A 14483-nucleotide genomic window follows, 5' to 3' on the forward strand; every position below is an offset into this window, starting at 1 on the left:
TTTGAAGGTCCTTCAATGGCGACCACTTTTGACCCTGTCATCACCATTGATGAATCACATTCTTTCTTTCTGCACTATGAAGAAAATCCAGGAGCAATTTTAGTTGCTCAGCCTCTAGGCAATTATAATTACCCTACTTAGGCTAAATCAATGCAGAGAGCTTTGGGCGGTGAAGAGCAAGATAGGGTTTATTGATGGAAGTCTTTCATTGACTCCTGCCATGGTGAAAATTCCATTACTTGTTCAAGCTTGGACTATGGGCAATAATACAGTTGTATCTTGGATACTCAATTGTGTTTCTCCAAAGATTCTTACAAGTGTTGTCTACAAGAACACAGCTTTGGAAGTCTAGAATGATCTCAAAAATCAATTTTCTCAGAATAATGGACCAAGACTTTTTCAACTCCAAAAGGATCTTGCAACAATTTCTTAAGGAGATCTTTCTATCACAGATCATTTCACTCAATTAAATGTTCTGTGGGGTGAGATCGAGAATTACAGAGCTCTTCCATGTTGCACCTGTGGTTCTTGCACTTGCTCAATCAATGAGAAGTTGACACAGTATCATCTACAAGATTCAGTGATGCAATTTCTTATGGGACTTAATGAGTCATATAGGCAGACCCATGGGTAAATCTTGTTAATTGATCATCTTCCTTCAATTAACAAGGTATACTCTTTGCTAATTCAAGATGAGAGTCAAAGATCCATTCGTCATTCAATTGGTTGTTCTTGATTGTTTGGCACATAATCCCTCCACAGGTTTCTTCATGTTTGGAGAATAGAGTAACATATTCATATTAAATTGTGGGTTTTAATTGCTTTTTCCCTTGTCTGAATAATATCTTTGCACGTGTATGTACTTTCTAAATTGGAAATTTTTGTTCAATAATTCTTAAGACACACTCAATTTCACAATATGTTGAAGTGATCGACACTTTTTTCACCCTACTTTTTTTTCACAACCCACAATCGGATCACTTTAACATAACCTAAAATCAGGTGTGTCAATACTCAGTAGTATTATTAATTTTTGTTTCTTCATTTTTCAAAAAAGGAAAAAAAAATTGCCATTTCAATTGTTTGTATAACTCTTAAATTTTAAAAAGAAAAAGCATATAAGATTTTAATTAAATATAGTGGGTTTGGATTAGCTTTTATTCCACTTAGCTTATTAGTTTATTTGTTCAATGTACAACTTTTTGAAACTTTTTAAAACTTCATTTTCTTTAAATATAATTCAACTTTTATCAATTTTTAGTCAATAGACTTTTAGGATAAAAATTAAAATAATAAAATAAAAACTAATCTAATAAACTAAAGTGGAATTTTTTTGTTCGATAACCTAGGGAGACACTCTTTTTTTTATTAAAAAAAAAAATCAATAGCTTACAATATGGAGAGGGGATTTGAACATTGGATGTGTTTGTAGTATGTTGATTTTTGTTTCTCCATTTATTTGTATTACTCTTAAATTTTAAAGAAAAAACGAATAAATTTTAATTAAATATAGAGTGTGTTTGAATTAGCCTTTCTTTTCCCCACTTATTAGGTTATTGGTTTATTTATTAATGTTCAAATTTTTAAAACTCCACTCTCCTTAAATACAGTCCTACTTTTGTCAATTTTTAGTATAAAAACTTTTAGGAAAAAAAAAATTAAATAAACTAAAATTTCATCCTAGTTGAATTTATAATTTTATTTAAAACTAGGGAAAGTCCAGTGCGTTGCACAACTTTAGTCATGAATTTTCTTTATATATATATATATATATATATGTGGATGAGAAATAATAACTAAATGAATTATTATTGCATAATTTTAGAACTCGTTTCTAAGTAAATGAATGATTATTATTATATAAAATGCATAATTTTGTATATTTGTCCTTATATATGATATCTCTAATTAAAATGATTAATAAAATCTTTTCTAATTATTTTTTTATAATTCCTTATTTATTAATGAAGAGGGCAATTTGAACTCAAGCAGTGAAATCTTTTCTAATACTTGCATTAATAAGGTTATCCTAAAATAATTAATTCCAAAATTAACATTAAAAATAAATTGTATTTGTAAACTTAAAAGATATTTTGTTCTAAAAAAATTCATTTTTAAGTCCTATGTTGATATTTAAATCATCTATTTTAGTGTTGATTTTATTCAAATGGTTAACACCCTAACTTATAAAACTTAAGTAATGTCTCTAATTATATTTTTCTTTAGCCTTTAAGAACACATATATTAATATTACACATAAAAAAAATTAACAATTCAAACATTTGAAAAAAAAAAAAATTAAGCTAAAATCCCAATGCATTAATAATAATAAAAAAATCCAAATTTCTTAACTTTTAAAAAATAAATAAAAAATAAGTTAAGTAAAGATAAACTTACATAGAAATTTGGACCGATGGATCTAACTTAGCCAATTATTATCTATGATCTAAAAAGATATAGGAGGAATTCTAAATTGAATTTAGTTAGACTTTCGAAGAAATCCAATCATGAAAAAGTTCACAAGAACCTTAAATTATATGATCTAAAATGATATGGGAGGAATTCCGCAGAATAATAAATTAACACAAAGCATAAACAGATTTTTAAAATATTAAAATAGATAAAAGTCTTAACAATCAATAAGTAAAAGTAACTTGGGATCAAATTACACTACAGCACATATAAGACATATTTTGATCCAACTTTTTCATAGTGATAGTCAATTGAAAAATCAAAACACTTAAAAACTAAATACATAGAATAACCAAAACCCAAAACACACAAAATAGTTCAAAAGTTGAGAATTTAAAATAATAATAAAAATAAAAAACTTGCCTAAGAGAAACCAAGAACTTAAACGGGTGTCCCTTGTTTTGCTTCCTTACAGTAGACTTCCTTTGACATAATATCCATATTTAATTAAAACACAATATTATATAACAATAAGTTAAGATGAGTTTTATATATAGAAACATAATCATAATAAATGCCTAACGACAGAATATTTAGTTTTATATACACATAATCATAATTTCATACTTATTAATCAAATTTCATATTTAGTGAAAGAAATAAAATTGAGGAAAAATAACATATACATATACATATGCGTAAGTTGCAACTTGAAAAAATAAAAATAAAAAAGTGAGGGTGCAAGAAGGATTCTATGGAAAGACCATTGGTGAATATATAAAAGTTTTGAAATTTTGATAATAGATTTTTAGTTAGAGTGGGATTTAAATTTCTGAAATTTAGATGATAAAGCTAAATTAAATTATAATGGTCGGGGCATGGGCCTAGAATCATATATTGGGCTTTGGCCTTATCCGAGAACATTATCATGTCCGAGGAGAGACCAATGGTTAAGGGTGATTCCAGTTTGGAGCCTCATATTCCATTACAATCGATTCCAAAACGAGAAAAATGGCTAATACCCCCTTTCTGTTATTTCGATTGAAATACCCTATGATATCTATATAGTGTGATCTATGGAATATATGACAAAGGTATTTCTATTGAATGGAGCTCGGCATGTCCAAAAGCAAGGAAGAATGTTCTTTTGCTGATATTATTACTTGTATTCAATATTGGGTTGTTGCGATTAAAGTAATGCAAATCCAAATGCAAATTTTTCACAAGTAATAATATCTCGGTACGTCCAAGGTCAATCCACAGGGAATTATTGGCACTAATGTGAAAACCTTTATTATTAAGTAGTAAATAAAAATAGTTGTTTGTTTGTTTTTCCAACCAAAGATGGAGCAAGATAATATTGAAACTACAATTGAAAATAGTAAAATAAACCTAACATAGAAATTAATGGAGGGAAAACATTAGGGATTCAAGGATCCACCTAATATTTTATCACATGAACTTGGATTATTTTTAACTCAATTAGGGTAGAGAGCCAACTCGCCTAATCAGAAGATAAAACAATAAAGTGCTCAAACAACGTATAAAGTAGATTGAATATGAGTGATTGAGCCAATCATCCAATTAACATGTTACGGGGGAGATTAGACATTCAATATATTCTCAAATCATAACGAATCAAGGAGTTCAAGCATTCAATATAAATAAAAATCATTTTAAATCTTAAAAACTTATCAACATGCAATGATTCCAAATAGTAAATCAATCTCAAAATTCAATCATCAATCCATAGAAGCATGTAGATAATCCCAAGAACACAAGATAAAAATATTAGGTTTCACCTCTAACCCTAGCTAGAGATTTAGCCACACATAGTTATGCAAAATAAATCCATAAAAACAATGCTAAATGTTTAAAAAATAAAACCAAAGATGAAAAACGTTCTAGGGTTTGCATTATTTTAATTGCAACAAGTTTTTGGTGCCATTGCCAGGGAACGCATCTTGAACATTGTGTTTTTATTTCTATTATTTTCAGTAGTTTGCTAGATTTTGGTTTAGATTAGTTGTTTTTATTTAATAGTTTTCTTTTGTTTTTATTTAGGTACTTATTCTCATCAAGGAGCAAAGTTTGAGGAAGTTCATCAAGTTTGTTAAACGCTTAATAAAAACTTCACCAAAACTTTTCAGGTAATTTGGTCCAATATGTTTGAAGTTACTGATTTAATTGTGTACGAGCATTTGGCAACGTGACCATACAAGACGGCTTTATAGAATTGAATTGGAGCAAGTTATTGTTGAGTTAACTGAGCCTTATACAAAACATTTTTAATAATTTGTCAACCATGGCTGATGAAGAGAATACTCAAGGGGATAATGAGTACCATAATGACCCACCGGTCAGATCCCTTAGGGATTATTTGCAACCTACTAGAACCAGTACACCTTCGTGTATGGTGTTCCCTGATGCTGTGGGAAACTTAGATATGAAACCGGGTGTGATCCGATTACTCCCTAAGTTTCATGGGCTTGGTTCGGAAAGCTCATGTTTGCACCTCAAAGAATTTGATGATATATGTGCTACATTGCAATATAACAATGTTACTGATGATGTTGTGATGCTTAAAATGATTCCTTTTTCATTGAAGGAGAGGGCGAAATCTTGGCTACACTCCTTGAGGCCTAATACCATTTGCACATGGCAAGAGATGACTAGGGAATTTCTTAAGAAATTTTTCCCAACCCATAAGACCAACACACTTAGGAGGAACGTAATGAATTTCTCTCAAAAGGAGAATGAAACTTTTTTTCAGTGTTGGGAAAGATTTAAAGAGTTGTTACTTGCATGCCCACATCATGGGTATGAGACATGGAGAGTTATTAGTTTTTTTCTATGATGGCTTGTTATCAAACATGAGGCAATTTGTTGAGATGATGTACAACGGTGAATTTATGAATAAATCACCAGATGAAGCCTGGGATTACTTTGATCTTTTGGTTGATGATGCTTTAGTTTTGGAGACCACAAATACAAGTGAAAGGGCAAAACTTGGACCTAGTTCCAAGGGAGGTTTATATCATCTCAAGGAAGAGGATGATGTAAATGCTAGAATTGTCAGACTGACCAAAAAGGTAGAGGCCATAGAGTTGGGAAAAACTAGTGAGGTTAAGAAACTTGGACCCATTGAGAGTAGCTGTGGGATGTGTGAGACCAATACACATTTGAGCAAAGATTGTCCCACAATTCCTGCATTTCAGGATGTTTTACATGAGCAGGCTAATGTAGCCAGTGCTTATAGGAGGCCTTTTAGTTCGCCATATTCTGAAACTTATAATCCTAATTGGCGAAATCACCCGAACTTTCGCTGGACAAATGACTCATCTACCAATGAACCCCAAGGGTCTTCTGCTCCTTATGTAGCACCACATAAGAATTCCCTTGAGGATACATTGCAGGCCTTCATACAAGGCCAAACCCAAATCAACCAAAACACAATGCAAAATTTTCAAGAGTTAAAAAATTCAGTTGATCGAATTGAATCAAGATTGAATTTGAAGGAAAAAGGAATTTTTCCTGCCCATCCCCAACCTAACCCTAAGACCCAATTTGAGGTCCATGAGGTTCAAGATCCTCACATGGAACATGCTAAGTCAGTCACCACCCTTAGAAGTGGGAAGTGATAAATAAAGATACTCCTATAAATGTCTCACATTTTAAGGAAAATTCAGAAACTAAGGGTGATGATGAGCCTAGTGATGTTTACAATAAAGGTGAGGAGAAAAAAAATATATAAGCCAGTTGCCCCATTCCCTCAAAGACTAATTGCACTAAAAAAAGGGGGCAACAAATCAAGACATCTTGGAAGTGTTTCAACAAGTGAAGGTAAATATTCCTTTGTTAGATGCCATTAAATAGATTCCTTCTTATGCAAAGTTTGTGAAAGATCTTTGCACTGTGAAGCATGTTAGAAATACTGAATCGTAGTATTATATTTCATAATCAAGAAATATACATGTGATGCCTTTATATAGGAGGCATATGTGTGTGGTACAAGTAAGCATATGTATGCGGTACAAGTAAAGTGTAGTACAAGTACAAGTGTGCTATACAAGTAAACTAGCTGGGCCTAAAGCCCATAACATAATATACATTAACAGCCCTCCTCAAACTCAAGGTGGTTGTGAGACCAGCTTGAGGTTGTCAACCAAATCACGAGTGCGTCCCTTAGGAAGTGCCTTGATGAAGATATCTGCAAGTTGATCTTTGGAAGAGACAGAGAAAAGCTTGAGAGCACCATGGACAAGATGAGAATGGATAAAATGACAATCAATCTCAATGTGTTTAGTCCGTTCATGGAAGACGTCGTTGTGAGCAATATGAATGGCACTTTGGTTGTCACAATAAAGGAGAGTAGCAAAGAATGTGGACACACCCAAATCCTTAAGAAGCCATCGTAACCAAAGGAGCTCAGATGTGGTGTCAGCAAGAGCACGATATTCTGCTTCAGTACTGGAGCGGGCCACGAAAGTTTGTTTCTTACTTCGCCAAGAAATCAAAGAAGAACCAAGGAGAAAGCAATAACCTGTAGTGGACCTGCGATCAGTGGAATCTCCTGCCCAATCAGCATCAGAGAATGCACGGAGTACAAAAGGAGAATGAGCTGAGTAGAAAAGGCCATGGAAGAGAGCGCCCTTCAGGTATCGTAGAATGCGCAGAACAACAGCATAGTGAGTTGATCGTGGAGCAGACAGGTACTGGCTCACCTGATGAACAACATAAGAAATGTCTGGATGAGTAACTGTGAGATAAACTAGGCTGCCAACCAATCGTCTGTAAAGAGAGGGATTAGACAATGGTTTCCCCCCCGAGGGTGTCAGATGCGCATTAAGTTCAACTGGAGTGTCAGCAGTCTTGCTGTCAGTGAGTCCAGCTCGAGATAAAAGGTCAGATGCATACTTGGCTTGAGTAATATAAAGACCATCTATGGAACGAGTGATCTCAAGACCCAAGAAATAGCTGAGATGTCCAAGGTCTTTCATCTCAAATTGCTGACTAAGAAAATCCTTGAGTTCTTGAATGCCACTGAGGTCATCACCAGTTATGATTTGACACTCCAGTTGAACTTAATGCGCATCTGACACCCTCGGGAGGGAAACCATTGTCTAATCCCTCTCTTTACAGATGATTGGTTGGCAGCCTAGTTTATCTCACAGTTACTCGTCCAGACATTTCTTATGATGTTCATCAGGTGAGCCAGTACCTGTCTGCTCCACGATCAACTCACTATGCTGGCAAAAGCTCTATGTACAAAAAGAAGGCGTTTTTAACAGAGCAGGTAAGTGCTCTCATCCAACACAAAATTCCATTGAAATACTAAGATCCAGGTTGTCCTATTATCTCTTGCATCATTGGTGCGTAACTTTCATATTGACAATGCATTGCTTGATTTAGGGGCTAGTGTGAATTTATTGCCTTGCTCTGTGTACTAACAATTGGGTCTTGGTAAATTAAAACCCACCAAAGTTGTTCTACAACTTGCAGGCCGATCTATTCGTATACCAAGAGGGGTAGTAGAGGATGTGTTAGTACAAGTTGATAAATTCTAATTTCTTGTAGATTTTATTATTTTGGATGCAGAACCTATTTCACAGGCTAGCACCCCTATTCCTCTTATTTTGGAATAGCCATTCTTAGCTACTTCTAATGCTTTGATTAATTCCAGGAATGGTGTCATGAAGCTGACTTTTGGGAATATGACCATTTAGTTGAATATTTACAACATTTGTAAGCAACCTGCTGCTGATGATGATGATGGAGAGATTGATGAGGTAAACATGATCCAAACATTGGTGGAAGGTAAATTTGCTCATTCTATGTTCTCTGATCCTATAGAAGCATGTTTACTTAATTCCAATAATGATGACATAGAGCTGGACATGATTAATGCTTTACTAGATGCCACTCCAGCAATGGACAATAATAGATGGAAGTCATGTTTTGAAGAATTACCTACACTTAATAAAATCTATCCATATAGTGTTCAAACACCAAAGCTTGACTTAAAACCATTGCCTTCTGAATTGAAATATACTTATTTGGGTTAAGATGAGACTTTTCCTATAGTGATATCTGCACAATTGGATGAAAATCAAGAAAATGATTTGTTGAATGTGCTAAGAGAGCATAAGGGAGCTTTATGTTGGACCATAACTAACATTAGAGGGATCAGTCCCTCTATTTGTACCCATAAGGTCCACTAGGAAAGATAATTTTCCTTTGCCTTTTATGTTAGAAAGATTAGCAGGTCACAAATTCTATTGTGTTAGGTCACAATCTGAATGACCCCTTGTGATTAACCCTAATTAATTAATTAATTAGCCAAGTTATTAATTAATCAATTTAACATGCAAATACGTGGAAGCACAAACAAATCACCAAATACTAATTATGCAGCGGAAAAAATAAATGACACGGTGATTTGTTTACGAATGGGGAAAACCCTAACGGCAAAAACCCCACCGGGTGATTTTTAGGTCACCACTCCCGAAACTCTACTATTATCAAATCAAGCGGTTACAAGAAAGGAATCCCAAGTACCTTACCAACCTACAGTTGAACCCTTACCCCAATACCCAATTGGACTTGATCTGTAGTGACAGTCTCCTAACTTGCTTTCTCTTGGACAGACTTGATGACTTCAACACTTGAGCTTGAAACATTGTTTCTTGAAGTATTAAAAACACCTAGAACTACCCAATTACAAGCAGAGTGCGTTTTGTCAAAGAATTAGCCAATTTACATAACTAAGTGACATATGTTCTTAAACACATTAAAACATATATGTCCTAACATATTGTTTTCTAGATGGCTATTCAGGGTACAATCAAATTGCTATAGATCCTGAGGACCAAGAGAAAACCAGTTTCACTTGCCCCTTTGGCACTTTTGCTTACAAGCGAATGCCATTTGGACTTTGTAATGCTCCAGCTACTTTCCAAAGATTCATGCTTAGCATTTTCTCTGACATGGTAGAATGCTTTTTGGAAGTATTTATGGATGATTTTTCTGTTTTTGGATCTTCATTCACTAATTGTTTGGCTAATTTGAAATTGTTTTTGTCCAGGTGTGAAGAAAAGAGCATAATTTTGAATTGAGAAAAATGTCATTTCATGGTCACGAAAGGAATTGTTTTGGGACACATTGTTTCTTCTGATGGAATAGAGGTTGACAAGGAAAAAATTGATTTAATTTTTAATTTGCCAGCCCCTAAAAACATTCGGGAAGTGCGGTTTTCCTAGGACATGCAGGTTTTTATATATAGGAGATTTATAAAATATTTTAGTTCTATATCTAGACCTTTATGTAATCTCCTACAAAAGGAAATTCCATTTGAGTGGACTAAAGCTTGCTAGTTAGCTTTTGATAAGCTGAAGGGTATGCTCACTTCAGCTCCAATTATGCAACCACCCAATTGGAATCCTCCTTTTGAGATAATGTATGATGCAAATAATTATGCTGTAGGTGCTGTTTTAGGGCAAAGAGAGAACAAGAAACCTCATGTCATTTATTATGCAAGTAGAACCTTGAATAATGCATAAATTAATTATTCTACTACAGAAATAGAACTTTTACCTGTAGTATTTGCACTTGATAAATTCAGGTCTTACTTAATTGGATCCCATGTTCTTGTTTATTCTAACTGTGCGCGACTAGGTGAGGTTACAACTTACTTGTAAAGTGGGACTTGGATTTCCTGCTTTGGGTGGTTCACAACCCAAAGGCTTAATGTAACTTGCTCTCTTTTCCTCTCTCAATCACTCTTTCCTCCCTGCTTTCTCCCTCCCTCTTCTTTTAGAACCTTTCAACCAACCCCTTTTTCCCCCTCCACTTCTCATATTTATAGCTCTAAATTAGTGGAGAGGCTATGATTACCTCAATGGTTAGTGCAACGGGAGGTCCAATATTATCAACCATAAGTGGATAGTTACCCCCTTGATTCATGCCCGGCTAATCTAGTGGGCCTTGAGCCTAGCTTCTGACAGGGGAGTTAGCAACCATGGGCCAATTTGCGAAGTTTGGGCCGAATGTCCAGATGGTCCTGGGGGAGGCGCGCCGTACACTAACCATGCAGCTCTCAAGTACCTTCTCACCAAGAAGGATGCTAAGCCGTGATTGATTCGAAGGATCTTGCTACTCCAGGAATTTAATATTGAAATTAAAAATAAAAGGGGAGTGGACAATGTGGTATCTGATCACTTGTCAAGAATTGTTCTTCCAAATTCCATTGAACATTCTCCTATTCATGATACTTTCCCTGATGAACAATTATTTTCTGTTTCTAAGTTGCCATGGTTTGCTGATATTGCTAATTATCTTGTTACGGGCACTTAACCGGAATATTGGGGACAGCAAGATAAGAAGAAATTTCTGGTTGAGGTAAGGAAATTCTTTTGGGATGATCCTTATTTGTTTAATTACTTTCTAGACCAAATAATTAGGAGATGTGTCCCTGATAATGAGTTCATGAGTATAATTAATTTTTGTCATTCTGAGGCTTGTGGTGGCCACTTTTCTGCAAAGAAAACAACTGCCAAGATTTTGCAATCAGGTTTTATTGGCCTACACTTTTTGAGGACACACATAATTTTTGCAAAACTTGAAAGCGATGTCAAAGATTGAGAGCAATATCTCATAGGAATATGATGCCTTTAAACCCAATTTTAATCATTGAAATGTTTGATTGTTGGCGAATTGATTTTATGGGACCATTTCCCTCTTCACTTGGATATCTTTATATTTTGGTAAATGTGGATTATGTGTCTAAATGGGTTGAAGCCATTCCTTGTAAGACCAATGACCATAGACCTATTTTGAAATTCCTTAGGGAAAATATATTGTCTAGGTTTGGAACACCACGTGCCATCATCAGTGATGAAGGCACTCATTTTTGCAATAAATATTTTGAGGTCTTGATGAAGAAATATGGAATCACTCATAAGGTTTGTACTCCTTACCATCCACAAACAAGTGGTCAAGTTGAGGTATCTAATCGGGAAATAAAAAAGGATTTTAGAAAAAAACGGTTAAACCAAACCGCAAGGATTGGTCTCTTAGGCTAACTGATGCACTTTGGGCATACCGACCCTGATTGGTATGTCACCCAATAGACTTGTCTATGGTAAAGCTTGTCACTTGCCTGTGGAACTTGAGCATAAAGCTTATTGGGCAATAAAAATTCTGAATTTTGATTTAGACAAAGCTCATGCTCGACGCAAGTTGCAAATGAATGAACTTGAGGAAATAAGGAATGGTGCCTATGACAATGCTCGGATTTATAAAGAAAGAATGAAAGCTTTTCATGATAAGAATATAAAGAGGTCTTTTGAACCATCTCAAAAAGTTCTTCTTTATAATTCGAGGCTACATTTGTTTCCAAGGAAGCTAAATTCTTGATGGTCTGGCCCTTACATTGTTAAAACTGTCTTTCTGTCTTTCCACATGGGGCCATTGAGATTGAGAATCCAAATAATGGCAGTGTTTTCAAGGTTAATGTCCAAAGGTTAAAACCATTTTTTGATAACTTTATTCGAGAGGTGGACACCACCTCTCTTAACGAGCATGTTTATCTTGATTGATCCATGCTCCCATGGGAGGAGTTGTTTTACTTTAGTTTTTATTTTTATTTTTTTTAGTTTTATTTTTTTTCATTAACAATTGGATACAGTGATGTTAGTCTTCAAACTGCTTTCATCCTGTCATTCTCAGGTACCCTTTACCAACTCTCCTTATTTCATATTTTTGTTTTCTATGTAATAAGTTTTCATTACTTATGCTTTGGCTTATAACATTGAGGACAATGTTGAGTTTAAGTTGGGGGGTGTGGCTTTGCATAAATTGTTTCCATGTTAATTTGAGATTTTTGTTCATTTTCATTGGGGGGGGGGGGGGGGAAAAAAAAAAGAACAAAAAAATAAAAAATAAATAAATAAATGAGATCACATTTGTTGTACTTGAACTAAATGATTTGGCACATGAGTTTGAGAATTTTTTTTTATGCTTTTTGCCTAATTCAAAAGTACATGTAATCTTAGTTTTTATTTATTAATCTTTTGTTAGTAGTGAGCAATTAATATTGAACTTTTAGTTGTGCTTGTGTTGGGCTTATTCTTTGGGGAGTTGAGGTTTGATAAGGTAGTGTTATCCTAATAGCCACTCTGAGGCCTGATGAACTTTGACTTGCTTGTTCACTTGGTTTGCTGAAGAAAAAATATTTTGGTTGAAATTTGGAGGCATTAATAAGGGACCAGTGAATTAGACCAGGTACAATGAAAATTGCTACTTAGTTGCAAAGATCTCTAAATGAAAAATAAAAATAACAAATAAAAAAATAAAAGAAGAAGAAGAAGAAGACGACAGAAAAAGACAAAGAAAAAGAAAAATAGAAACGGGGGTTCCGATTGAAGAAGGAAGCAACATAACCATGAATTCTATGTGATCTGATCTTTTTGTTTAATTGGACTATCTGACTCGAGTGAAAGCCATCATTGTAAAAATGCGAGTAAGCTGGAATATCACAAATAAAGCCCAAGAGGTATTAAGGTGAATATCCACATCTCGCGTTAACTTGGACAGTGAGCTAGGTTTGGAATTAGAGTCTCAAGTTTTTGACCTGTTCTTTGTGGATATTGGTGTTGAAAGTTTACCTTGTTTAAGCCGTACTCATAGTATAACTTGGTGCATATTAATTTGCGATTTTCTAACAGAGGCTTAATACATTGAACTTGACTTGTTGTCTTGGAAATTATAATAAGGCTAGAATTATTCTTAATCTTTTGTGCCTTAAAATTCTAGATTTTAGTATTTCCAATGTTCTCCAAAACTCTTGGTTGTGTTGCAATACTTTTGTTGAATTTCTACACATTCATTGCTTGAGGACAAGCAAAATGCTAGTTGGGGGGGGTGTGTTGATTGCTTAAAATTACACTATTATCTTACCTTGGTAGGCAATATCACATCAATTTCATGTTTAATTACACGTAAATATGTGAGTTTGAAATACTTCTAAAAAATATACTAATTACGTGTATTTTTCTCTTATAGGAGATTAAAACCATTCACCTAATTGTACAGACATGTTGTCAAGAGAATCCAAGGGTCAAGATAAATTGAAGCATGATTTTTGAAGCATTAAATAAGTCAAAAACGTGTGAGAATAAAAAAGGGAAGAAAGAAATTTGTCCAAACCAAAATTGGAAAAATCCTGATATGAAAACATCCTATACTGTTTCAGTATTTTTGCCATAACTTCTTGCGAATATGTCCGATTGACCTGATTCTTGTGGCCATGGAAAGAAGACTTGAATATCTACAACTTTTTTGTTTACCACAAATTCCAGAAAAATTGTTTTGAATGTCAAATGTGGATGGAAATGCCAGTGGATAAAATTCCGCAAATCAAGGGATTCTCATCCTAAATTTGAGGGATGTATAACCAGTAGATCTTCAAGTCTTCATTCCGTGGCCATAAGAATCAGGTCAATCGGACATCTGTGTAAGAAGTAATGTCAAAAATACTGAAACAGTGCAGGATGTTTCCATATAAGGATTTTTCCAATTTTGACTTGGACGGATTTCTTTCTTCCCTTATTTCATTTTCACACGTTTTTGACTTATTTAATACTTCAAAAATCATGCTCCAATTGATCTTGATCCTTGGATTCTCTTGACTATATGATTAGCTGAATGGTTTTAATCTCCTACAAGAGAAAAATACATGTAATGAATATATTTTTTAGAAGTATTTTACACTCACATATTTACGTGTAATTAAACATGAAATTGATGTGATATTACCTACCAAGACTAAGATAATAGTGTAATTTTAAGCAATCAACATGGGTCATTCATAGCAAACCTATGTCTTCCCTATTTACTGGATGAATTAAGGGGGTCCCTTTGAATTCCATATTCAAAGTTGCGATCAGATCTATTCATTAAAAATAATCAATTCAATTCAATACAATTATTATGTACCCACAAGTGTTATATTGGATTTTAACCAAATTTCAGATCTATTATTTGGAGATTTATAATTCTTCCATTTTATTGGA

General features: G+C 34.0%; 2 protein-coding genes and 1 pseudogene across 2 annotated transcripts; 2 read left to right on the forward strand and 1 right to left on the reverse strand.

Moving 5' to 3' along the window:
- Positions 1 to 5285: 5285 nt before the first annotated feature.
- Positions 5286 to 6053, forward strand: LOC136061279 (uncharacterized). Its single transcript, XM_065776055.1, has one exon. The coding sequence runs from the start codon at positions 5286 to 5288 to the stop codon at positions 6051 to 6053; it is 768 nt and encodes a 255-aa protein (XP_065632127.1).
- A 489-nt stretch (positions 6054 to 6542) lies between these two features.
- LOC136068646 (uncharacterized mitochondrial protein AtMg00810-like) lies at positions 6543 to 7412 on the reverse strand. The gene has a single exon (XM_065776057.1). The coding sequence runs from the start codon at positions 7410 to 7412 to the stop codon at positions 6543 to 6545; it is 870 nt and encodes a 289-aa protein (XP_065632129.1).
- A 37-nt stretch (positions 7413 to 7449) lies between these two features.
- LOC111988667 (uncharacterized) lies at positions 7450 to 12008 on the forward strand (annotated as a pseudogene).
- The last annotated feature ends 2475 nt before the right edge of the window (positions 12009 to 14483 follow it).

The sequence above is a fragment of the Quercus suber genome, unplaced genomic scaffold (assembly GCF_002906115.3).
Source record: "Quercus suber isolate HL8 unplaced genomic scaffold, Cork oak 2.0 scaffold_127, whole genome shotgun sequence".
NCBI classification, from domain to species: domain Eukaryota; kingdom Viridiplantae; phylum Streptophyta; class Magnoliopsida; order Fagales; family Fagaceae; genus Quercus; species Quercus suber.